This window comes from Mirounga angustirostris, unplaced genomic scaffold, assembly GCF_029215605.1.
Source record: "Mirounga angustirostris isolate CCGP_5_RB_7025 unplaced genomic scaffold, mMirAng1.0.hap1 SCAF_15, whole genome shotgun sequence".
In the NCBI taxonomy this organism is placed as follows: Eukaryota; Metazoa; Chordata; class Mammalia; order Carnivora; family Phocidae; genus Mirounga; species Mirounga angustirostris.
The window spans coordinates 5,973,766-5,998,839 of NW_026991723.1; the positions used below are offsets into that span (position 1 = coordinate 5,973,766).

The following is a 25,074-nucleotide window of genomic DNA, read 5'->3' on the forward strand; positions in this document are numbered from 1 at the left end:
CTTAATAAACTTATAAAGACTGAAACAATCAAAAGTATTTTTCCTGATCACAACAGAATGAAACTAAAGATCAACAACAAAAAGTAACCTGGAAACTCACGAATTATGTGGAAATTAAGCAACACATTCTTAACCACTGGGAAAGGAAAAAAATCAATCACAAGGGAAATCAGAAAATACCTTGTGATAAATGAAAACACAACATAACCAAAATGTATGGGATGCAACAAAAGCAGTGCAAAATGGGAAATGTACTATTGTAAACGGTTACATTAAGAAAGAAAAAGGTCTTGATGGACTCTGAAAAACAAACAGGGTTCTAGAGGGGAGGGGGGTGGGAGGATGGGTTATTGAGGTATTGAGGAGGGCACATTCTGCATGGAGCACTGGGTGTTATGCACAAACAATGAATCATGGAACACTTCATCTAAAACTAATGATGTAATGTATGGGGATTAACATAAGAATAAAAAGAAAGAAAAAGATCTCAAATCAATTTTACTTTACATCTGATGGGAATACAAAAAGAACAACTTAACCTAAAGCTAGAATAAGGAAATAATAAAGATTAAAGAGAAAAATAAAATGAATTGAAAAAATAGAGAAAATCAGGGCGCCTGGGTGGCTCAGTTGGTTAAATGTCTGCCTTCGGCTCAGGTCATGATCCCAGGGTCCTGAGATCGAGCCCTACATGGGCTCCCTGCTCAACGGAGAGTCTGCTTCTCCCTCTGCCTCTGCCCCCCATTCATGCTTGTGCTCTCTCTCAAGTGAATAAATAAAATATTTTAAAAAGAGAGAGAGAGAGCTGGGCGCCTGAGTGGCTCAGTTGTTAAGCGTCTGCCTTCAGCTCAGATCATGATCCCAGGGTCCTGGGATCGAGCCCCGCATCGGGCTCCCTGCTCAGCGGGAAGCCTGCTTCTCCCTCTCACACTTCCCCCGCTTGTGTTCCCTCTCTCGCTATCTCTCTGTCAAATAAATAAAATTCTAAAAAAAAAAAGAGAAAATCAAAGAAACCAAGAGTTGGTTCTTCAAAAAGATCAACAAAATTATGAAACCTTAGCTAGACTAAGAAAAAAAGACTCAAATAACTAAACTCAGAGATGAGAGAGAAGACACTACTATGAACTATATGCTAACAAATTAGATAACCCGGGTGAAATAGGCAAATTCTTAAAAACACACAACCAACCAAGACTTAATCATAAAAAAATCAGCAATCTGAATAAACTTGTAACTAGTAAGAAACCTGAATCAATAATCAAAAACCTCCCAAAAAAGAAGAGCCCAGGACTGTATGACTAGTGGATTCTACCAAAATTTAAAGGAAAATTAGCACTAATTCTTCTCTCAAACTCTTCCAAAACACTGAGGCAGGAACGTTTACTAACTTACTCTATGAGGCAACATTACCTTCATACTAAAGAAAAAGACACTACAAGAAAAGAAAACGACGTACAAGTCAATATTCCTAAAGAATACAGATGCAAAAATCTTCAACAAAACACTAGCAAACCAAATTCAATCGCACAGGAATTATAAACTATGACCCGTGTGATTTATTCCTGGAATGCAAGGATGATTCAACACATGAAAAATCAATGTAATACACCACATTAACAGAATGAAGAAAAAACACATGACCATTTCAATGGATTCAGAAAAACTGGACACCTTTTTAAAAATTTTTGTTATGTTAATCACCATACATTACATCATTAGTTTTTGATGTAGTGTTCCATGATTCATTGTTTGTGTATAACACCCAGTGCTCCAGGGAGAACGTGCCCTCTTTAATACCCATCACCAGGCTAACCCATCCTCCCACCCCCCTCCCCTCTAGAACCCTTGAGTCCATCGTCTCCCCGATTCCCCCCCCTTCATTCTTCCCCCTCCTGCTATCTCCTTCTTCTTTTTTTTTTTTTTTTAACATATATTGTATTGTTTCAGAGGTACAGGTCTGTGATTCAACAGTCTTCATGATCAAAACATTCAACAAACTACCAACAGAAGGAAACCACCTCAACATAACAAAAGCCCTGTATGAAAACCTACAGCCAATATTACATTCAATGGTGAAAAACTGAAAAGCTTTTCCTTTAATGTCAGGAACAAGATCTGAGATGCTCACTTTTACTATTTCCATTTGAAATAGTACTGGAAGTCCTAATCAGAGCAGTCAGTGAGAAAAATAAAGGCATCCAAAAAGAAAAAGAATAAGAAAAATTATCTCTGGTCTCCAAAAACATGATCTTAAGTGTAGAAAATCATACAGATTCCACACACAACTGTTAGAAGTGATAAACTTAGCACAATTTCAGGATACAGTATCAATACACGAAAGTCAGATGCATTTCTATGTAATAAGAAATATCCAAAAATGAAATTAAGAAAACAATTCCAGGGGCGCCTGGGTGGCTCAGTTGGTTAAGCAACTGCCTTCAGCTTAGGTCATGATCCCGGGGTCCTGGGATCAAGCCCCGCATCGGGTTCCCTGATCAGCAGGAAGCCTGCTTCTCCCTCTCCCACTCCCCCTGCTTGTGTTCCATCTCTCGCTGTGTGTCTCTCTCTCTTTCAATTAAATAAATACATAAAATCTTTAAAAAAAAAAAAAAAGAAAACAATTCCACTTGGAGTAGCATCAAAAAGAATACAGCATACTTAGGATTAAGCTTAACCAATGAAGTGAAACACTTGTACATTGAAAACCACAAAAATGTTGCTGAAATAAATTAAAGATGCAGATAAAAGAAAAAGACCTCCTGTGTTAACTGAATTACAATATGGTATTAAGATGTCAATACTACCCAAGACAATCTACAGAGTCAATGTAATACTTATCAAAATCTCAACAGCATGGGGGGGGCAGAAATATGAAAATTCACCTTAAAAATTAATACAGAATCTCAAGGGATCCCAAATACTCAAAACAATCTTGGAATAAAAAAGAAGAGCAAAGTTGGAGGTGTCACACTTTGATTCAAAACTTACATAAAACTATGGTAATGAAAACACAATTCCATACTGCCATAAAGACTGACAAACAGAACAAAATACAACAGGGAGCTCAGGAATAAAGCCTTGTATGTACTGTTAAAAAAAAAAAAATTTCATAAGGATGCCAAGAACATTCAGTAAGAGAAAAGAATAGCCTTTTCAACAAAAAGCACTGGGAAAACTGGATATCCACATGAAAAAATAAAAGTTGACCCAAAAACTAACTCAAAATCGAGCACAAGCCTAAAAATAAAGAGGTAAAACTGCAAAACTCTTAGAAGAAAACACAGGATAAAAACTTTAAGACACTGAATTTGGCAAGATACTCAACATCACTTGCTTAATATTAAGTAAACGGAAATCAAAACCACAATGATATATCATTTTGCACCCATCAGGATGACAGCAAAAAAAAAAAAAAAAAAACAAAAACAAAAACAGAAAAGAACAAGTGTTGGTGAGGATGTGGAGAAATTGGAACCCTTGTGCATTACTGATGGGAATGTAAAATGGTGCAGCCACTGTGAAAAACAGTGTGGTGATTTCTCAAAAAATTAAATACAGAATTACCATATAATCCACATATTCCACTTTAGGATATATGCACCAAAGAACCAAAAGCAAGGGCATGAACACCAACGTTCCAGCACCATTACTCACAAAAGCCAAAAAACGGAAGCAACCTAATGTCCATCAATGAATGAATGGATTAAATACATATACACAATGGAATATTATTCAGCCTTAAAAAGGAAGCAAATGTTGTTACGTACTAGAACATAAAAGAACCCTGAAAACATGCCAAATGAAATAAATTTATCACTAAAGGACAAATATTGTGTTTCCACAACAGTAAAAATCATAGAGACATAAAGTAGAACGGTGGTTGCCAGGTAAGAGGACAAGGGCGAATTAGGGAATTATTGTTTACTGGGTATGGAGTTTCAACTTGCGAAGATGAAAAATGTTCTGGGAATGGATGGTGATGGCTGCACAACAATGTGAATGTACTTAAAGCCACAGAAATATACATTTCAAAATTAAAAAGGCAAATTTGTTATGCATATTTTACCACTTTAAAAAAATGAAAAGTGGGGGCACCTGGGTGGCTCAGTCAGTTAAGTGTCTGCCTTTTGCTCATGATCCCAGGGTCCTGGGATTGAGTCCCGCATCAGGCTTCCTGCTCTGCAGGGAGCCTGCTTCTCCCTCTCCTTCTGCCTGCGGCTCGCCCTGCTTGTGCTCCCTCTCTCTTTCTGTCAAATAAGTAAATAGAATCTTAAAAAAAAAAAAAGAAAAATCCAGTTATGGATTAAAAAAGTCACAGGGATAAGTACAGCATAAGGAACATAATCAATGATACTGTAATAGGTTATGTAGTAGCTCCACTTGTGAGCACAGCATAATGTACAGACATGTTGAATCACTTTGTCGTACACCTGAAACTAATGTTAACATTGTCAATATACTCAAATATTTTTAAAAAGCCATGAAAGAAAAAAGGAGGCTGAAAAAAATTGCTATATTTTACCAGAATTCAGTACTAACCCGAAGTATCGTAATAAGATGCAACTGTAATCACTAGAGAAACCATAAATAAAATAAATCAGAAAAATATGGTTAAAAATCATAGCATTGGATGCCTGGCTGGCTCAGTTGGTTAAGTGCCTGCCTTCAGCTCAGGTCATGATCCCAAGGTCCTGGGATCAAATCCTGCATTGGGGTCCCTGCTCAGCAGGGAGTTTGCTTCTCCTTCTCCCTCTACCCCTCCCCACAGCTTGTGCACGTGTGCGCACTCTCTCTCAAATAAACAAATAAGATCTTTTAAAAAAAGAAATCAAAGTAATTAGAAGAGTAAACAAAGGACATGAGAAATACAGAAAACAAAACACCAAAACAGCTAATATAAACCCAACCCTATCAATAATTACATGTGAACCGACTAAACACTCCAATCAAATGGCAGAGATTATCAGACCGGATTTGGGGAAAAAAACAAAAAACAAAAACAAAAAAAAGGAAGATCTAAATAAATGTCCATACAAGACATACTTTAGACTGAAAAATGTAATTAGTCTGTGAAACCAGAAGGGTAGAAAAAAAGTATGTCACACAAGTGGTAACTCAAGTGGCAATATTAATACACAATGAAATACACTTTAAGAAACATTGGTGGAAAGAGAGAACCAATGATGATAAAAAGGTCAATACAAAAGGCAACTATAACCATTATAAATGTATACAAACTTAACTATGCAGCCCAAAAATATATAAAGCAAAAACCCACAGAACTGAAAGAGAAAGCAATTCAGGGGCGCCTGGGAGGCTCAGTTGGTTAAGCAGCTGCCTTCGGCTCAGGTCATGATCCCAGGGTCCTGGGATCGAGCCCCGCATCGGGCTCCCTGCTCAGCAGAGAGCCTGCTTCTCCCTTTCCCTCTGCCTGCCACTCTGCCTACTTGTGCTATCTCTCTGTCAAATAAATTTTAAAAAAAGAAAGAAAGCAATTCAATAACAGAATTGGAGATTTCAATCTCCACTCTCAATAACTGACAGAGCTAGACTGAACATTAACAAGGATACAGAAAACTTGAACGACCATGCCAACCAATTTAACCTATCATTTAGAGAACACTCTGCCAATAGTAGAATATTCCTTACAAGGGCACATCAAACATTTTCCAGCACAAAGCATATGCCAATCCATAAAACAGGTCTTGAACTTAAAGGAATAAACTCATTCAAAATATAGTCCCAAACCACAATGGAATTAAGTTAGAAATCAATAACAAAGATTTTGGAAAATCCTCAAATATTTGGAAATTAAACCACATACTTGTAAATGACCCATGTGATGATTCAAAGAAATGATTAAATTTTAGAAATGATTAACTTTTAAAAACTGAACTGAAAATAAAATTGGTGCTTATCAAATGTTGGTGGGGGGGGAGATGAATAGGCAGAGCACAAGGGATTTCTAGGACAAGGAAAATATTCTACATGACATTACAATGACAGATATAGGTCATTATACATTTGTCCAAACCCACTGAACATATAACACCAAACCCAAAGAAAATAATTTAAAAATCAATGCAGAAATAACAAAACAGAAAACACAAAATTAATAGGTCAGTAAAAGATAAGTAAAACCAAAAGTTGGCTCACTGAAAAGATCTATAAAATTGCTAAAATTTTGTCTAAACTGATGAGAGGAACCGCTTGAGATTCCAGAGTAACTTTAGGATGGATTTCTATATTTCTACCAAAAAAAAAAAAAAAAAAAGCCAACAGAAGCACACTGAATCTGTAAATTGCTTTGGGTAGTACTGGCATCTTAATAATCTGTGAATATGGGATTTCTTACCATTTATTTACATCTCTCATTTCTTTCAGCAATGGTTTTATAGTTTTCAGCATACAAGTCTGTCACTTCCTTAGTTAAGCTTAATCCTAAGTATTTAATTCTTTTTGATGCTATTATAAATTGTTTTCTTCATTTTTCAATGTTCACTGTTACTGTATAGATATGCAACTGATTTCTGCATGTTGATTTTGTGCCTTGGAATTCTGCTGAATTTGTTTATTAGTTATAACTATAAAAAACTGAGGGGCACCCTGGTGGCTCAGTCGGTTGAACATCCAACTGTTGGTTTTGGCTCAGGCCATGATCTCAGGGTCGTGAGATTGGCCCCATGTAGGGCTCTGTGCTCAGCACAGAGTCTGCTTGAGATTCTCTTTCCCTCTCCCTCGGCCCTTTCTCCCACTTGCACACACATGCTCACACTCTCCCCCTCTAAAATAAATAAATCTTTAAAAAAAAAAAAAAAAACCCTATGAGAATAAGTTTTGGCAAGGTTGCAAAACAGCTATATAGAAAAATCAATTTTGCATCTATATACATATAACAATCTGAAAATGAAATTAACAATTACATCCACAAGAGCATCACAAGAGATAAATAAAATCACTTAGGAATAAACTTAGCAAAAGTGAAGATCTGTGCACTGAAATTACAAAATACTAAGAAAAATCTTTTTAAATCTAAATAAATGGAAAGACACTGCACAGCATGTTCATAGAGTGGAATATTCTATACCATTAAGATACCGACTCTATTGATCTACGGATTTAGTGCAATCCCCTGAAAAATCCCGGTTTTTGTTTTGGGGTGGTTTTTTTTGGTAGAAATTGACAAGATAATCCTAAAATTTATACAGAAATGCAAAGGATCTAGAATAGGCAAAATAATTTTGAAACAAAGTAGGACTTTTACCACCCAATTTCTAAACTTGCAATAAAGCTACAGTGTGATGCTTGCATAATAGGCATATTGATGAATAAAACAGAATAGAAAATTCAGAAATAACCCCTTATTGTTACAGTCAATTGATGTTTAACAAAGGTGCCAATGCAATTCAATAGTGAAGAGTCTTTCCAACAAATTGTGCTAAGACAACTGGATCTACAGGTTAAAAAAACAAAAACAAAGGGGCGCCTGGGTGGCTCAGTCGGTTAAGCGGCTGCCTTCGGCTCAGGTCATGATCCCAGGGTTCTGGGATGGAGCCCCGCATCCGGCTCTCTGCTCAGAGGGAAGCCTGCTTCTCCCTCTCCCACTCCCCCCTGCTTGTGTTCCCGCTCTTGCTGTGTCTCTCTGTGAAATAAATAAAATCTAAAAAAAAAAAAAAACCCTGAACTTAGATCTTTGCAAACAAAAAAGTCAACTCAAGATGGATGACAGACCTATGTATAAGAGCTCAAATTATAAAACTTATAAAAGAAAACATAAGATGCTATGACTTTGCATTGGCCAAAGGTTTTTTTAGCACACAAAAAGCATGATTCAGGAAAAAAAAAAAAAAAAAAAAAAAGCTAGACTTCATCAAAATTAAGCTTTTACTCTCCAAAAGACACCACTAAGAACGAAAATCCAGATCCCTTACAACTCACTAAGGCAAAAACACTCCAATAAAAAAAAAAGGGGCGGGAGGATCTGAATACACATTTCATCGAATAAGGTATACAAATGACTAATAGGCTCATGAAAAAAAGCTAAACATTCACAGTCATTAGGAAAGTACAAATTAAAGTCACAATGAGATACCACTACAAACCCAACGACTGTAATAAAGAAGACTTAAAACAGCCAGTGTTGAGAAGGATGTGGAGAAACAAACCTTCAGACTTTGCTGGTAGGGCTGTAAAATGCCACCACTACTGTGCAATAGTTTGGCAGTTTCCTAAAAAAGCTAAACATCAACTTACTATATGACCCAATAGTTCCATTCCTCAGTATCTCCCTACAAGGAATAATATACATCCTTGCAAAGACATATATACAGTTGTTTATAGTGGCATTACCCATAATGACCCCAAAACAGAAACAACCGAGTATCTATCAACTGGTAAATGGATTTTTAAGATGCGGTATAGCCACACAACGGAATATTACTCAGCTATGAAAAGCAGTACCACAAAAACAGTATGCTAAATAAAGGCCAGACACAAGAGACCACACATTATATGATTACCTTTACAGGACATTTCTAGAAAAGCCAAATCTAAAGGGACAAAAAGGCCAATGGTTTCCTGGGGCTGGAGTGGGAGCAGAAGTTAAATGCAAATGGGCATGACACTTTTTGGGTTGCTATAAATGTCCTAAAACTAGACTGTGATGATGGTTGCACAACTCTATAAATTTACTAAAAAATCAGTGTGCATTTACAATATACTCATACACTTGAATAAAGCTGTTAGAAAATTAAACCACAGCAAATTCTACTGTATACCCACAGTAATATTCAGAATCTCATATGTAAATTTATGTATGATATATTATGGACATAAGGCAAATCACTTGGGAGGACAGGTTTGGGATAGCAACTCAAAGCAATTATAATCAATTTAAAAGAAAGGTAAGATACTTTGATTCCAACCAACTGATGCTTGATAGTCAATAAAATATTTTTAAGTAAGTAATTCTCTCACTTTGTGGCATTTGAATTCTAGATTATTTTTAAATACTTTTAAATTGTAGGGGCACCTGGGTGGCTCAGTCGTTAAGTGTCTGCCTTCGGCTCAGGTCATGATCCCAGGGTCCTGGGATGGAGCCCCGTGTCGGGCTCCCTGCTCCGCGGGAAGCCTGCTTCTCCCTCTCCCACTCCCCCTGCTTGTGATCCCTCTCTTGCTGTCTCTCTCTCTGTCAAATAAATAAATAAAATCTTTTTTAAAAATAAATAAATTGTAAATTTATTCTAATTTGATAAATTGCATATTTGGCAATAAATACAATGCCTTAACACAGTATTTCCTATACCACCATTTTAGGTGACAGTCACTGTACTATTTAATCAAACAGTGAGAAAATATGTTTTCCAACTCTTCTTCAATCTTTTTGATTTAGGTAAAGAGGAAGTCTGTGAGAGGGGCTAGTTTACCTCTAAACACTTCTCATGTATCTGCTAACTGCTCCTTTTAAGAAAAGGGCAAGAGCCTTTGGCAGGAACCTAGATTTTCATTACACTGTTTTCATTGTTTCCTCATATAGTAACCCTGTATTCATCTGAGTGGTGCTAGCTTTCCAGTTATTGTAAAGATAAAAATTACTTTGAAAGAGAATTTCAAGTTTAAAAGTTAGACTGTAGAAATACTATAAGGACAGGGCAAAAATCTCGAATGAGGCATGTGAAGGACCTAAATTCAAGAAACACTGCTTCCCATGATGTAAAGCACCTAGTCCACAGTAAACTCAGAATGTTTATCTGTAATATGGATCACATCAATGACTCACAAGCACCTGAAGAAGATGGATGAAATGTCTTTATTTAAATATTTATACTGCTGCTTTTTTGTGGGACCACCCTTGCCACAGATCACTGCAATATAAACACAGACTGGGAACCAGGAGTTCAACTGGTGGTTATAAAACTGCACAGTAGTCTGAGTTTTGGGAGAGGACTCTTTCCCACCTACCACTTTTTCCCCCTCGCTTTATTGAGTTATAACTGGCATACAACACCGCATACGCTTAAGATGTACAACATGTTGTCTGATGCACGTACATCTTGCAAAATGACTGCCACCACAGTGCTGGCTAACACCTGCACCACATGTTTATCATTTCTTTTCCACAGTGAGAACACTGAAGATCTACTATCTTGGCAACTTTCAAGTATATAAAACAGTATTAGGAACTATTCTCATTATGCTGTACATTAAATCCCCAGAACTCATTCACCTTACAGCTGAAGTTTGTACACTTCGAACAACTCTCTTTTGGCCATACCTCCTAGCCTCTGGTAACCACCATTCTAGTCTGTCTTTCTATGCGTTTGGCTTTTTTATACTCCACAAATTAGTGCCATCAAACAGTATCTGTCTTTGTCCAACTTATTTTACTTAGCATAATGCCCTCAAGGTCCATCCATGTTGCTGCAAATGAAAAACTATCCTTTCTCGTGGCTGAAGAATATTCCATTGTGTAAATATACCACATCTTCTTTATCCATTTGTCGTCCACTGACAGACACTTAGGTTGTTTCCCTATTTTGGCTACTGTGAATAACACGTACTACTCTTTTCTAATATAACTGGACTGTATGTAATTTAAAAAAAAAAGTACTTAATTCACTTTCACTTAAATAACCCTCTCTAAAATAACTTTTTCTGAATTTAACTTGTAATTTAGTACTACCATGTTTATTTTTATTACATGTCAACATTTAAAAACCTTCCACTTACTAAACCTTTAAAAAATTCTCTGCTATCCACAGGATACCATAAATCCATTATTTTAAAAATACTGATTAAGCATATGCTTTTGTGCAAGGCATTATGGATAGTACAAAAGAAGATCATGTCTGCCCTCCAGAAACTTAAAATCTAATTGGAAAATTAAGTCATGTGTGCAAAACGTACAATACAAACATTAGTTCATCAAAAAAATGAACATTTCTGGTTACGGTAAATAAAGAATGACTCATAGAGAAAGCAGGATTTCAACAGAAACTAAAGGATGGATAATATCCTGATAGGCAGAGATGGGGCAAGTGATCATCCCAAGAGGGGAGTGTCTCTGATAGCAAACTAAGGAGTTTGAACTTCATTCTTTAACCAACAGTGAACCCTAAAAGACTTCTAATCAGTAAGTTTACATTGAAGGCTCTCTGGAGGCAGTCAGCAATAGAACAGAGTTGAGAAGGTAAGAAATGGGAGAGTGGGAAAACGTAGGTACAAATTGAATGACCTTCCTGAGGTCCACAGTTAACCATATACCTAATCCTACAACATGGCTTCTTTGAACATCTATCTCATTATTCTCTATTATTAGCACACACCAACAAGAACATAAGTTTCTAGTCAGGGCTACTCAAAGACACAATTCATTTCATAAGCTCAGTAAATTATTTGCCTATTTGCTTTTTATTAGCAACCCTCACAGTAGTTACTCACAAAATTTTCATTTACCATATTAATACACTAACATCTTTGAATAGAGTGTTTTGTTATGTATAACATGCCCCTTCGTTCCTTTCATATATTACCTATTTACACAATCTGTCACAGAAGGTGTTCAAAAATACTTTTAAGGGTAATTTACATATATGAAATAATGACCTGAAAATTGAGATAAGACTAATTTAGAATTACAGCATTCTAAGGTGTCATTTTGTGGTTCACATATGTGGACCTTAATATTCATAATTCACCAGTATATTAGAGAAATAATTATAGGCTCTCTAGTACAGTACAAAACACAATCTCCCACAACCATAAATGGGTCAGTCAGAAATCATAACGTGATTTAAACGGCAACTTCAATCCCAACGCTGAAACTAGTCCTTTGACAACACCATAGCAGAAATACATTGTCAACTGCTCCGGCAGTTCAGTCATAACTCTACCACCCCAACCTAACATATATGTGCTAAACAATTTTTTGAGCACCCTTTTTTGGGTTCCGAAATATATGGATGATCCCTGTTATAAACCCCTGAGCAGTTTTTAGAACTTCTAAGTAGAATCACAAAGTAGAGAAAACAAATTTACATCAACATGTTACACTGAAAACAAGTTACACCTTTCACACTAAAAATGAAATAAAGCCGGGCGCCTGGGTGGCTCAGTTGGTTAAGCGACTGCCTTCGGCTCAGGTCATGATCCTGGAGTCCCGGGATGGAGTCCCGGGATCGAGTCCCGCATCGGGCTCCTTGTTCAGCAGGGAATCTGCTTCTCCCTCTGACCCTGCCCCCTCTCATGCTCTCTCTCTCTCTCTCATTCTCTCTCAAATAAATAAAATCTTTAAAAAAAAAAAAAATGAAATAAAGCCAAGTGAGTATCTGTAGAAACTCTTTTGTTCATAAACATATCTAGGGGCGCCTGGATGGCTCAGCTGATTAAGCATCAGACTCTTGATATCGGCACAGGTCATGGTCTCAGCGTTGTGGAATCGATCCCCACGGGCGACTCCACACAACTGAGCAGGGAGTCTGCTTGGCATTCTCTCTCTCCCTCTCCTTCTGCCCCTCCCCACATGTGCGCTCCTCTTAATTTTGGAGTTAGGAAAGAATTTTAAAGAGCTATGACTCTATAAAACTGATACTACAACTAGACCCATAGAGTACATAATAGTAACCGTAAGAGGTATAAAAAAGTTCACTAAAAGACCCATAAAATGCACAAAAGTTATTCTTAGAGATTTTACTTTAATGTTTTTATAGTCTCATGACTAATTTTAACATTTTAAACACAGCAATCATTTTGGACACTTAAAAAAAACAGCTTAGACTATTAAATGCACATTTTCTCTTTTTAAAAATTCATCCCTAAGTGACTTTAACTGGCTAAGAGAGATCCAACAAAATTTCAAATAAGCAAATCATACTATATCCTCACCTCTTCGTGCATGTCTCTCCTTGTCTCCAAATGCCCTCAAGCAGCTTTTAAGACCTCAACTCCATTAAACCCTTCCTTAGATCTTCAATGTTCACTTTATTCTCTAATATTACTTGTATGTACAGTATCTCTCCAAAAACAAAGCTTTCATGTTCTCATGTGAACATTTTAAATCAACTCACTCTAAACTGTGCAGTAACTGATAACTCAATTTAGCTAGAAGTGTTTTCACTTTTAAGAAAAGTTTGCTAACTGATTTTACCTTAGTTTCAGTAAGTTTAGAAATGAAACACACACACACACACACACACAAAACCCAAAAAAACTTTCAGAGTGAAAACAGGCATATTCCAGGCAGAAGAGACTCAAAGCTGTAGTCTGGCACCTGTTTCCTATCATCACAGCTATATAAGCACAAACCTTACAACCATCTGATCCAATACTTGATTTTTAAAGTGATGAAGCTGATGCCAGAGATCAAGGTTACCATAACCTGCAGCCTCCCCTAGGGTATCCCTGCATTTCATTTCACCTCATACTAGTGAACCCACAGAGTCTCTAGACCTAACTTCGCACAATGGGTTTTAATGGTGGTAACCCCAGCACTTCGTAGAAAGCACTAAATGGTAGTAACCCCAGGACTTCGTAGAAAGTAGGTATCTATGTGGAGGATAGAAGTTTAAAGAAAGGTGTAGGAGTTGTTTTAAATTTCATGACTGCCTAATTTACACAGTATTCACCTGCAAAGGCAAAAAACGTATTTTTTTTAAAGATTTTATTTATTTATTTGAGAGAGAGAGAATGAGAGACAGAGAGCACGAAAGGGAAAAGGGCAGAGGGAGAAGCAGACCCCCTGCTCAGCAGGGAGCCCGACGCGGGACTCGATCCCGGGACTCCAGGATCATGACCTGAGCCGAAGGCAGTCGCTTAACCAACTGAGCCACCCAGGCGCCCGCAAAAAACGTATTTTTAACACTCACAATATCCCTAAGAATGTTGAGGCACATTTTTGTTTCTTTTATAGAGCAATAAAGTAACCTACAGGCTTCTGGTCTATTCATCCCTCATATTTAGTTCTGCCTCAAATTAGGTCTACCTTTTTAGAGATAGTTAAATTTTAGGCTGTTACATTAGAGTGAAATTCATACTAACTTCAGAAGACAATTTAACATTCAAGTTCTAATTATTTTTTCCTGCATGTACTTTAAAAATAACAGTTATATACACCCAAGCAAATAAAAATGATTCTACTGGCTACACAATGTAAATGAATTAGTACCTCATCTAACAACCAAATGATATACAATATACATATTCGAAAATGAAATCAAGCACCAGACTCAACAGGCACCGACCTGTTTTGTTTTGATATATACTTAAAAATTAAATCGGCCCCAACTTAATGGCAAACAGTCTGATTTACAGCCTAACTATGACAGTCACATAAAAAAATAACTATGACAGTCACATAAAAAAGATACCAGAAACACCTAAATCCCACCATCACGTTTACCAGGGCTGTGTGTGAGAACAATCAGGGACTTTATATAAACATTCAAACGATCAGTACAGACAGTTGAGGGTTTTCAGTAACTTAACTCAAGTCAGTAAAGCCAGGGTGCCACATAGATGTGATAAAGCCAAGGTCACAACCTATTTCCACGCGGACAAGTCAGCTATAAAAAGAGAAAAAGTTCACTCTGACGTCGATTAGTACTGCCTTCTTTGGGGCAGGCGGGGGGGAAAACAAGTACATTTTTTTTTTAATTCCGTCGCTTTTATAGACTGACCTAGAGCAGCGTTCGCGGAAAATGGGGAGCATCCCATCCACTACTTATTTTTGAAGGTTTTTTTTGTTTGTTTTTTTCTCTTACCTACTCGGTAATTAGATACTAGAATGAAAAACCAGCACTCCGCAGAAAGCAAACAAGAGAACTCAGTCTCCTGCTTTCCCCAAATCTTACTATTTCCAGGTGTTAAGTACCCCGGAGCAGCGCGGACAGATTGGAGTTCAACGTCCGCTCCTCCGAAGCCCCCTCCAGTTCTCTAGCGAAGAGTCCTAGGGCAGCAGGGAAGGGGACCAGCCCGAAAGCGGGCAGGAGGTGTTTGGGGGTGCAGCGAGGGGCAGGACAAACCGACCTTTCTGGCTGCAGAACATTAAAATTAAAGAACCGTGGCTGCAGCTGCTAGAAGCAAGCTCTCGCAGGCCTCCAAGTCTGGCACTGGGGGAAGCCCGGCAGGCTTTCCCCCACTCCAGAACCACGGCCTGGAAAGCAGGGGAGGTCTATTTGCGGAAAGTTCAAACTTGCTCCTCGGGGGATGGGGGAAGGGAGCGAGGGCAAGTCTGGGCTCGGCCGAGGGAGCGCGCGGAGTGCGCGGTGCGCGGCCGCCGCTCCGACGCGGGGAGGCGCACGGCTTTCCGGCAGCCGCCGCCGCCTCTGCCCGCGAGCCCCGGCCGAACGCGGACGCGGCGCCAGGGGCAGGGGCGCGGGACTCCGGGTGGAAGTTGAGGGCGGGGCCGCGCCCGGGCGCCGGGAGGGAGCGGCGAGAGGCGGCGGGCGGCTCTACTTACTCGGCTGTACCAGATGCTGAGGCGGACCGGCGCCAGCACGGCGAAGAAAGTCCTCTGGGGGTCGGACTGAACGTGCAAAGGCGCCTCGGCCGGGCTCCCCAGAGGGCACAGCAGCCTCTTGGGCCAGCCGCTCAGGAAATACATGGTCCGCGCGGAGGCGCCGACGCCGCGGCGCCCGGCGGCCCCCGGCCCCGTCCGTCACACTCAGCGGCCCGGGGCCGGACGCCCGCCTCCCACACCGCCACCGGCCGAGTCGGCGGCGTCGGCAGCGGCAGCTCGGGGCATCTGCCCGCGGGCCGGGCCGGGCCGGGCCGGGCCGGGCCGACGCGAAGCTGAGCGCGAACGAACCCTCGGGCTGACGGGGCCCAGTGTGGGGGCGGCAGGGGGAGGGAGAGTCGGGATGGAGAGGGGGCGGGAGGAGCGCGGAGGCCCGCCCCGGCACGGCCCCACCCCTTCCTCGGGCCGCACGGGCGTCACCACGCCGCGCCGCGTGGGTCGGGCCGGGGAGAGCAGCCGCACGCACGCGCAGGGGACGCTGCTCCTTCGTCCTCGCTCGGCTGTCTGAAGTTCCGCCCCAATCTTCGCGAGCTGCCGCCGCGTTGCGTCAACACGCATGCGCTTTTGCCCACTTCTGGCGCCTCTGCCCCTGCCACTTGCAATCTGGAGCATAGTGTTTGGGCCGGGTGGGCGGGGTAACCGCCTGAGACTAACAGGAAAGTGGGCCGACCTGGGCGAGTCGCCGCTGCGGGGTGACCGGACCCGCGGAACGCTGCTCTCGGCCGGCCTAGCCAAATTTGACTTCCTTCGCGGATTGGTGAGGCCCGTGGGCCGGGCCTGGCGCTGCAACTCGGAGGCGGAGGGCGGTTTTGCTGGGGAGCTCGAGTCACGTGACTTTCCCTGCTTTCCCCCCCGCCCCCGCCCCCGGTGCTGGGTTGTGGGGTCCTTGGCCCAGTGAGCCCCTGTGGTGTGCCAAGGTCTCCAGTGAAAGCTCGCGATGGAGTTCCTGCCCTCGTGGAGTTTACAGCCCAGAGGGGGCCTTTATTCGATCCGTATATAAACCACCTACCATGAAAGTGTTTGAGCCCTGTCCTCTTTCCTTCATGTTTCTAAATCTAGCGTGTAATTCTGAATTCAATTTGTATTCATCTGTCCCTTTACCAACCACAGTGTTAGACAAGGCAAGGCTGTCTCTTTCTTGCACCCTCGGTAGAATATATGCTGCAAAAGACTTGGACATAATTTTAGAGTTGGAACGGACTTTAGAGTTTCTCTGCTTGGTTAACTTCTGGACCCCAGGGATCACCTTAACAACTGTTTCTTTTCAAGTACTGACCCAGCGATTACTTCTGCATAGGAGGACGGTGTGAATGGGGATGGAGCGTGTGTAGAGAGGGGGGAAGGGGGAGTCTAGAATAAAAGACTTGCTTTTCATTGTCCACTCATTTTGTTTGCATTTTTCCACTTTTTTAAATTAAAAAATAGTTGAGTTAACCCAGGTTTAAAGCAAATGTTACATTAAAAAGTAGCAACACAAACAGCAAAGGAGGAAACAAAGTAACTTAACATGGATCAGATGTAGCGTTGCAGCTGGTATTCATAACAAAATATGTAACTTTTCCATGGTTTTTTTAAACATTCACTGCATTCCCCAGAAGGTGATCAAAGAACCCAGGACTCCTCAAATCAAAGCTGAAACTGCCTCACCACTCACTGGCCTCTTGTGGTCAGACTGTCTCCTTCCTGGTGTTTTTTTTTTTCCGACATCCAGCACAGCAGCCTGGCACACACTGAGAATAGTAAACTCTGAAAATATGTGTCAAATGAAAATTGGAGGAAACCCTGATCCAGCTGAAGTACACCATTAGACAAATGAAGAGACGCAGGGAGATTTCTTGACTTACCAAAATAAAACTGTAGAACAATAACAGTGTTGCATCATGACTTAGATTGTTATGCACTCGGCAGAAAGAGAAAATGAAAATCAGTTACAGTACAGCAATTCCTCCAGCAATTTTACTGAGAATGTATTCGTCCCAGCTCCCCTTCAGAGGGACTTTGTTCTCATGTGCCTTCTAAGTGAGAGCATCTTACTGCACACATGCCTAATTTAAGGAACTTCTAATAATTTTTTTTTGCACTCAGTTTTAACTTTACTTGCTGAGTTTATTTATTTATTTATTTATTTTAGAGAGGAGGGAGGGGCAGAGGGAGAGAGGAATCTTTTTTTTTTTAATATCAATCTAAAGTTTATTTAAAGCTTTTCCTGGTAGATAATATATTTTTTAAGGACTTTATAGACTTCCTTTCTTCTTTCTTTCTTTCTTTTTTTTTTTTATTCTTATGTTAAGGGAGAGAGGAATCTTAAGCAGGCTCCGCTCCCAGCGCAGAGCCCGTCGCAAGGCTGCAAGGCTCCATCTCACAACCCTGAGATCATGACCTGAGCCGAAATCAAGAGTCGGAAGCTTAAGCAACTGAGCCACCCAGGCACCCCTACTTGCTGACTTCAGAATCGAATTCCCTTGCTACACTCTTGTGGCATTTAAGGTTTACAAAATATTTTCAAATACATGACTTGATTCAGTTCCACGGTAAACCTTCAATGTGGGTAATACTGGTGTGATGTTTATTCTCACTTTCTTAATGAGGAAACAGGACCAGAGTGGCAGAGAAGCCTGAAAAGAAGTGCTCCTTTCTCCTGCAGACCCACTCATCTTGAGACTGGATTGAATTGAACTGTGCTAGTGGCTGGAGGCAGTGAGGGGCTGGGGGGTGGGGTAAGTGCCATATTGGACTCTCCACAGCCCTTTACTTAAGAGTTCCACGTTGTGGTAGAAACTTTATGGACCGGCTTTTCCAGCTTTCAGATATCATATCCTAACCTTACTTTGTAAAATACACTGTCAATCCATTCTCTGTTTCTTCCTCTCCTCCTATCCCAGCACCCTCACTATCTAGTGGAACTTATGGAACTCTATTCTGAGCTAAGACTAAGCTGGTCAATGAAAACTAACAGGTATGTGTTTTCAAAGTAACAGACTTTCTTACAAGAAATAATGTTGGTAAGGGTGCACAGAAACAGGAGTACATTTATAAACTGTTGGTGGGAGTATAATGTGGTGCAGTTTTTTAAGTGTAGGAATTACACTTAAAAATGGAGAGATCTTGGGGCACCTGGGTGGCTCAGTCATTAAGCGTCTGCCTTCAGCTCAGGTCATGATCACAGGGTCCTGGGATAGAGCCCTGCATCGGGCTCCCTGCTCCTCGGGAAGCCTGCTTCTCCCTCTCCCACTCCCCCTGCTTGTGTTCCCTCTCTCGCTGTGTCTCTGTCAAATAAATAAATAAAATCTTAAAAAAAAAAAAAATGGAGAGATCTTTATGCATACCCTTGGCCCCAACTAATCCAATGATTATTTTCTAAGGAAACAAACACCGATATGTAGAGTTTAGCTTTAAGAATGTACCCCACAGGGATGCCTGGGTGGCTCAGTCGGTTAAGTGTCCAACTATTGATTTCAGCTCAGGTCATGATCTCAGGGTCATGAGATTGCGCCCTGCATTCAGCTCTACACTGGGCGTGGAGCCTGCTTAAGATTCTCTCTCCCTCCCTCTCCCTCTGCCCTTCCCCCCCACTCCACCCCGAGCCTCACGTGTGTGCACTCTCTCTCTCTCTAAAAAAAAAAAAAAGTACCCTACAAAGGTGTCACTAAGAGAAAATAAATGTCCCCAAAAGGACAATAATTATAGCCCTTTCTTAGAATGGAATATTTTGTAGAAATAAAAAATTATGTTGGGGAAGAATATTTAATCATAGAGAAGTATATTTACTATATATTATCAAGTAATGAAAGCAAATTAAAAACAGAATGTAAAATATCCTATGTTTGTTGGGGGGGGAAGTGTAATTGTGCCTAGAAAAACAAAATGGGGGGCGCCTGAGTGGCTCAGTCGTTAAGCGTCTGCCTTTGGCTCAAGTCATGATCCCAGGGTCCTGGGATCGAGCCCCGCATCGGGCTCCCAGCTCCTCAGGAAGCCTGCTTCTCCCTCTCCCACTCCCCCTGCTTGTGTTCCCTCTCTCGCTATCTCTCTCTCTGTCAAATAAATAAATAAAATCTTTAAAAAAAAGAAAAGGAAGATGAGCACTAACATATTGGTGTTTATGCCTGATTATGGGTGCTGTTTATGTTCTCTTTTGTATATTCTACATTGTCTATCATGAACTCATGTTACATTTGTAATGAGAAAAAAAGTTATGTGAAACAGAGTTAAATTGCTAATGATTGATAAAATCCCACTTGTCCTGCTTTCGGTGGAGCCCACAATGCTGGCAGATCAAAAGGAGTAATGTAATAACATGGAGTTTCAGGCACGGTCCCAAGACTAGTCAGAGGTGGGTTAGACGGAAAGGCACTGTGGGTCACCAGACCAAAAGTAGGCCCTGTGGACTTCACATATTCACAGACTTGTGAAAATGGCACAGAACCAGGACCGGATTTGGGTTGCGAATGCACCACACACCACTCCAGATGTTTGGGGACTTCCATAAGAGGCTATGAAAATATTCATGGAAGATGATGTGCTTTAGTTTATGCTTTTAACATTCATTTATATTATACTCTCTTTATGTGCAATTGATATATTTGCTTCTGGACTGGCCTCTTGATTACCACTTATCCTGGGGTAATGAATATCTGAGCACAAATGATATGATGTCTAAGTCTTCCTTTGGAGTAGCCTGGGGGTGAGTAGAAGATGGAGTTATATATAAAACAAGGTTGGCCATGAGTTAATCATCTTGGAAGCTAAGTGATGGGTACTTGGAAATTCACTGTGTTACGTGCTCTCCTTTTCTATATGGTTGAAATTTTCAGTAATAAGAAGTATAAACATTTAAATTAAAAAGAACATCTACTAGGTATTTACCCCAAAGATACAAATGTAGTGATCTGAAGGGGCACCTGCACCCCAATGTTTATAGCAGCAATGTCCACAATAGCCAGACTATGGAAAGAGCCCAGATGTCCATTGACAGATGAATGGATAAAGAAGAGGTGGTATATATATACAATGGAATACTACTCAGCCATCAAAAAAATGAAATCTTGCCATTTGCAAAGATGTAGATGGAGCTAGAGGGTATTATGCTAAGTGAAATAAGTCAATCAGAGAAAGACAATTATCATATGATCTCACTCATATGTGGAATTTAAGAAACAAAATAGAGGATGATAGGGGAAGAGAGGAAAAAATAAAACAAGACAAAATCAGAGAAGGAAAAAAACCATGAGAGACTCTTAATCATAGGAAACAAACTGAGGGTTGCTGGAGGGGAAGGGGTGGGAGATTGGGTAACTGGGTGATGGACATTAAGGAGGGCACGAGATGTAATGAGCACTTGGTTTTAATATAAGACTGATGAGTCATTAGTTTCTACCTCTGAAACTAATAATACACTATATGTTGATTAACTGAATTTAAATAAAAAATATTTCAAATAAATAAATAGCTAAAAAAAAAATAAAAAGAACATCTCAGAAACTTTGGTCACATGTGACTAACCAGTCTAGCTTGTCCCCAGTCCTCCTAACAGCATTAAATATGACTTGGAATCACTTAATTAACCATAAAGGCAGGATGGCTTATTATTAATGGACCTTTGTGCTTATAAACAAGACTCTGGGCAGGAGCATGAATGCAAACTAGAAAATGCAGTGACAAAGCCTATTGGTTCCTAATCAAGCAAAATGGGAAGAGAGTTACTATTCTTTCCCTTCACTTTGGTCTTCTTAGAAACTAAAAAAATTGTTGGAAACAGACCTGATTGCACTCAAATTCACCAACAATAACAATTGTTCTGTTTGACTACATATCAACCAGTTTTCCAGTATTAAAAAATGCCATACCTGAATTTTCTGTGCGCATTCTTGATAAAAATAGCAAGAAGAGTTAGAAAGAGAAATTGTTTAACTCCATAGGGTGAGATAATAGTTCACCATAATTCTAATTAGACCTCTCTCTCTCCCTCTCTCCCTCTCTCTTTCTCTCTCCTCCTCCTCCTTCTCCCTCTCTATTCAGACAAACATGTCTTCACTAGTTTGGACAAAAATTCACAGTCATTGTGTTAGCCCTTTCTCTCTCATGTTTATCAGTGAGCTTGGAGTCAAATTTAATGCCCACTTATAACCATTCCAGTATCTAATAATTTTTACTTCTGTCCTAGTCTCATCCATTATTATTATTATGTTTTCCACTAGGTTTAATCTGACAACTTCAAGAATTATAAACCCCAAGTGAATATAGTTCTAGAAACTAGCAGTTTCCATGAAAATGTTTTATCAAACCAAACCTTAACTGTATAATGTCACTGTTTTGTGACAATTCAAAATGTTAGAAAAGGGCTACACTGTCCTTTTTATTATCTTTTAGTATGGTTTATATTCTTTCTTTTTTCTTACTTAATATATTTTTAAATTTGGTTTATATTCTTTTATTGTGGTAAGCACATAACATAAAATCTACCACCTTAACCATTTCTAAGTGTTCAGTTCACTAGCTTAAATACATTCATAACTGTGAAACAGATCACCAGAACTTTTTCATCTTGCAAAACTGAAACTGTATTCATTAAACAGTAACTTCTCTTTTCTCCCTTCCCCTTACAAACACCATTCTACCTTCTGTTTCTGTGATTTTTTTTTTTTTTGCTACTTCAGATCCCTCATATAGGCGGAATTGTAGGGTATTTGTCTTTTCATTACTGGCTTATTTCACTCAGCATGATGTCATCAAGGTTCATCCATATTGCAGGCTGTGGCAGATTTTCCTTCCTTTTTAAAGCTGAATAATATCCCAGTGTGTGTGTGTGTGTGTGTGTGCATACCACATTTTGCTTACCCATTTATCCATTGATGGGCACTTGGGTTGCTTCTACATGTTGGCTCTTGCGAAAAAGCTGCTGTGAACTTTGGTTGCAAATATCTGTTTAAGTGCCTGCTTTCCATATATACCCAGAAGTGGAATTGCTGCATCAGATGTAGTTCTATTTTTAATTTTTTAGGAACCTCCATGCGGTTTTCCATAGAGGTTACACCATTTTAGGATCCCGCCAACGGAGCACAAGGTTTCCGATGTCTCCACAACCTCACCAACACTTGTTATTTTTCCTTTTTTAAAAAGTATCTGTCTTTGTGGATGTGAAATGACAGCTCGTTGTGGTTTTGACTTGCATTTCTCTGATGGTGAGGTATATTGAATATCCTTTCACATACTTGTTGGCCATCTGTATGTGATCTTTGAAGAAATGTTATTATTGCCTTTTGTACCATGTCATGTCAGCAGGTCTGCACTGAAAGATTTGTTCTTGAGCTTTGAAGTTTCAGAGGATGTAATTTTAGTCTGAACAGGGTTAATCCTTATGCTCGAAGAATGGCAAAACTCTTTTAAGTATGATATCAGAGTCAGAATGGGCTTTAAATAGTATCTACTCCAGTTTCCAGACCCAATAGGAATATAAGTGGATTTCTTTTTTTTAAGATTTTTTATTTATTTGAGAAAGAGAGAGAGCATGCACATGAGAGCATGAGTGGGGGGAGGGGCAGAGGGAGAGGGAGAAGCAGACTCCCCGCTCAGTAGGGCTTGAGCCTGCCTCTGGCTCGATCCCAGGACCAGGGGATCATGACCTGAGCCAAAAGCAGACTCTTAACTGACTGAGCCACTCAGGTGCCCCTAGGCAGCATATTTTTAAAAGGACTAAAGGACAGCCATCAAGATATTGGTAATCGTCATCTATACAAAGTATAATCACGAATGGTTTCTATTATCTTTTTTATTGTTAGCATTTTCTAAAGTTTTTCTTTTATAACCAGAAGAATAATAAGTGTTATTTTTTTAAAGTTTGTTAAAATTTAAAATTACCCAGAGACACATTTAAAACACAGATTACTTAGCCACATCCTAAGCCAAGAGTTAGCATTTTCAACAAACACCCCGGTGATTCTCATGCGTATTAATAAGGTTGATAAAGAGTTAATTAGGAGTAAAATAGTGGAAATGCCCCCTGTTTATACTCTCTGCACATGTGCTAGAATCTCTGATCCACATTTCTCCATTGTCCTATCAGCACGGAAACAAGTCAGAAAGTATGCTGCATTCCTAGTTGCCCTGAGCATGATCCCTTCTCTGGCAAACCTGAGTGTTCTTGATCTCCTGATGAAAGAGCTATCTGAAGGATGCAAGAACCCTGTCATAGAGACCAGATGAGAGGAAGTGGTTGGCGTGACCTGAAGTAATTCAATAACAATCAGAACAAGTGAGTTGAGCCCATCATGCTAATGGACTGCCTGGCCCATCCCCATCACTTTCGTGCTACCTGCGGGCCCTCTCAGCTCCCCTTAAATGTTCCCCATCAGTAGAATGAAGATGATAATACCTATCTAATCAGATTTTCACTTTTTTTTAGGATCTTATTTTTTAAATAATCCCGACACCCAATGTGGGGTTTGAACCTACAACCCCAAGATCAAGAGTCGCAGGCTTTACCTACTGAGCCAGCCAGCCACCCCAGATTTTCACTTTTTTTAGTGCTAGAAACCTAGAGCTCAGAGTACTCCATGCCTTAGACACGAAGAAGACCTTCCTAATGGTTGGTGCTGTTTCACAAATAATAGTAACTAGTATTTATCCAGCCCTTATTGTGTGCTAGACACTGCTCTAAGAACTCTGCACTAATTTTTATCCTCTTAATAATCATATGAGGCAGATATTATTCCTATTTTACAGATGAAGAAACTGAGGTTTATAGAGAGGCTCAAGGTTCACAGATTGAGGAAGCAGTGAAGTCTAAACTTGAGCCCAGAAACCCAATGCCTAACAACTTCGCTCTATTGTCTCTTTCTACAAACTTATATCCTCACTAACTCAATATACATAATAATTTATGTCAGACTGACTTATTAATTAAATTTTTTAATTCCTAAGAATATTTGTTTCTTACTCAACCCTTCATGCAAAAAAATTACTCTGCTAAGAAAATGAATGAGATCAGTATTTTCACATTCATCTGGAGGATGACATCCTTCATAGCTCAAGCAAAAATGAAGACAATAATTTAACCAAAGGGTCATGTGACTTCTTGGAAATAAGCAGTGCAAGGAAGAGAGAGAAGAAGGAATCACATTACCCAGGTATGATGTCAGGGGCAATAAATGAATCAGGAATTAACCTTTTAATAATTGGATGGTATTTTAACAACATTAACCCACCCACCTCATTCAATATATGATTCACCAAAGGAAGACTCTCTCCCTACCCAAGTGACTTCCTAAAAATACCCAAGGTAACACTGTAGGCTCTTACTTTCCTCCAAAGGTCCCTAGGGTTTGATTGTGTTCTTGCCTTGTGCTGCACCTCTTGTTGCTTCCCAGCATGAGAGGATCTTCTGCAGGACGCTGAGAAGGGAGCACAGTGCCCCAGTTTCTCCCTTCAACCTAAACCTTCCCAGCTCCAAGCAAGCTCATTGTTCTCAGAGGTTGTCTCAGGATTCCTCTATAGCAAAGAAGAAATGGCAAGGACGTTTTTACTTTAACCAGGTAAGGGGAAGCACCTGGGTGTAGATCAGCCTAGTG

General features: G+C 40.0%; 1 protein-coding gene across 4 annotated transcripts in view; it reads right to left on the reverse strand.

The window, feature by feature from the left end:
* RIC1 (RIC1 homolog, RAB6A GEF complex partner 1) overlaps positions 1 to 15,826 on the reverse strand; it is a 166,632-nt gene extending 150,806 nt beyond the window's left edge. For 3 of the 4 annotated variants that reach the window (XM_045882150.3, XM_045882147.3, XM_045882148.3), the window contains exon 1: positions 15,455 to 15,826. In XM_045882150.3, the coding sequence (XP_045738106.1) occupies positions 15,455 to 15,598 (144 nt within the window). In that variant the 5' untranslated portion in view covers positions 15,599 to 15,826. The remainder of the gene's footprint in view (positions 1 to 15,454) is intronic. The other variant, XM_045882146.3, reaches the window with a different exon arrangement.
* Positions 15,827 to 25,074: the final 9,248 nt, after the last annotated feature.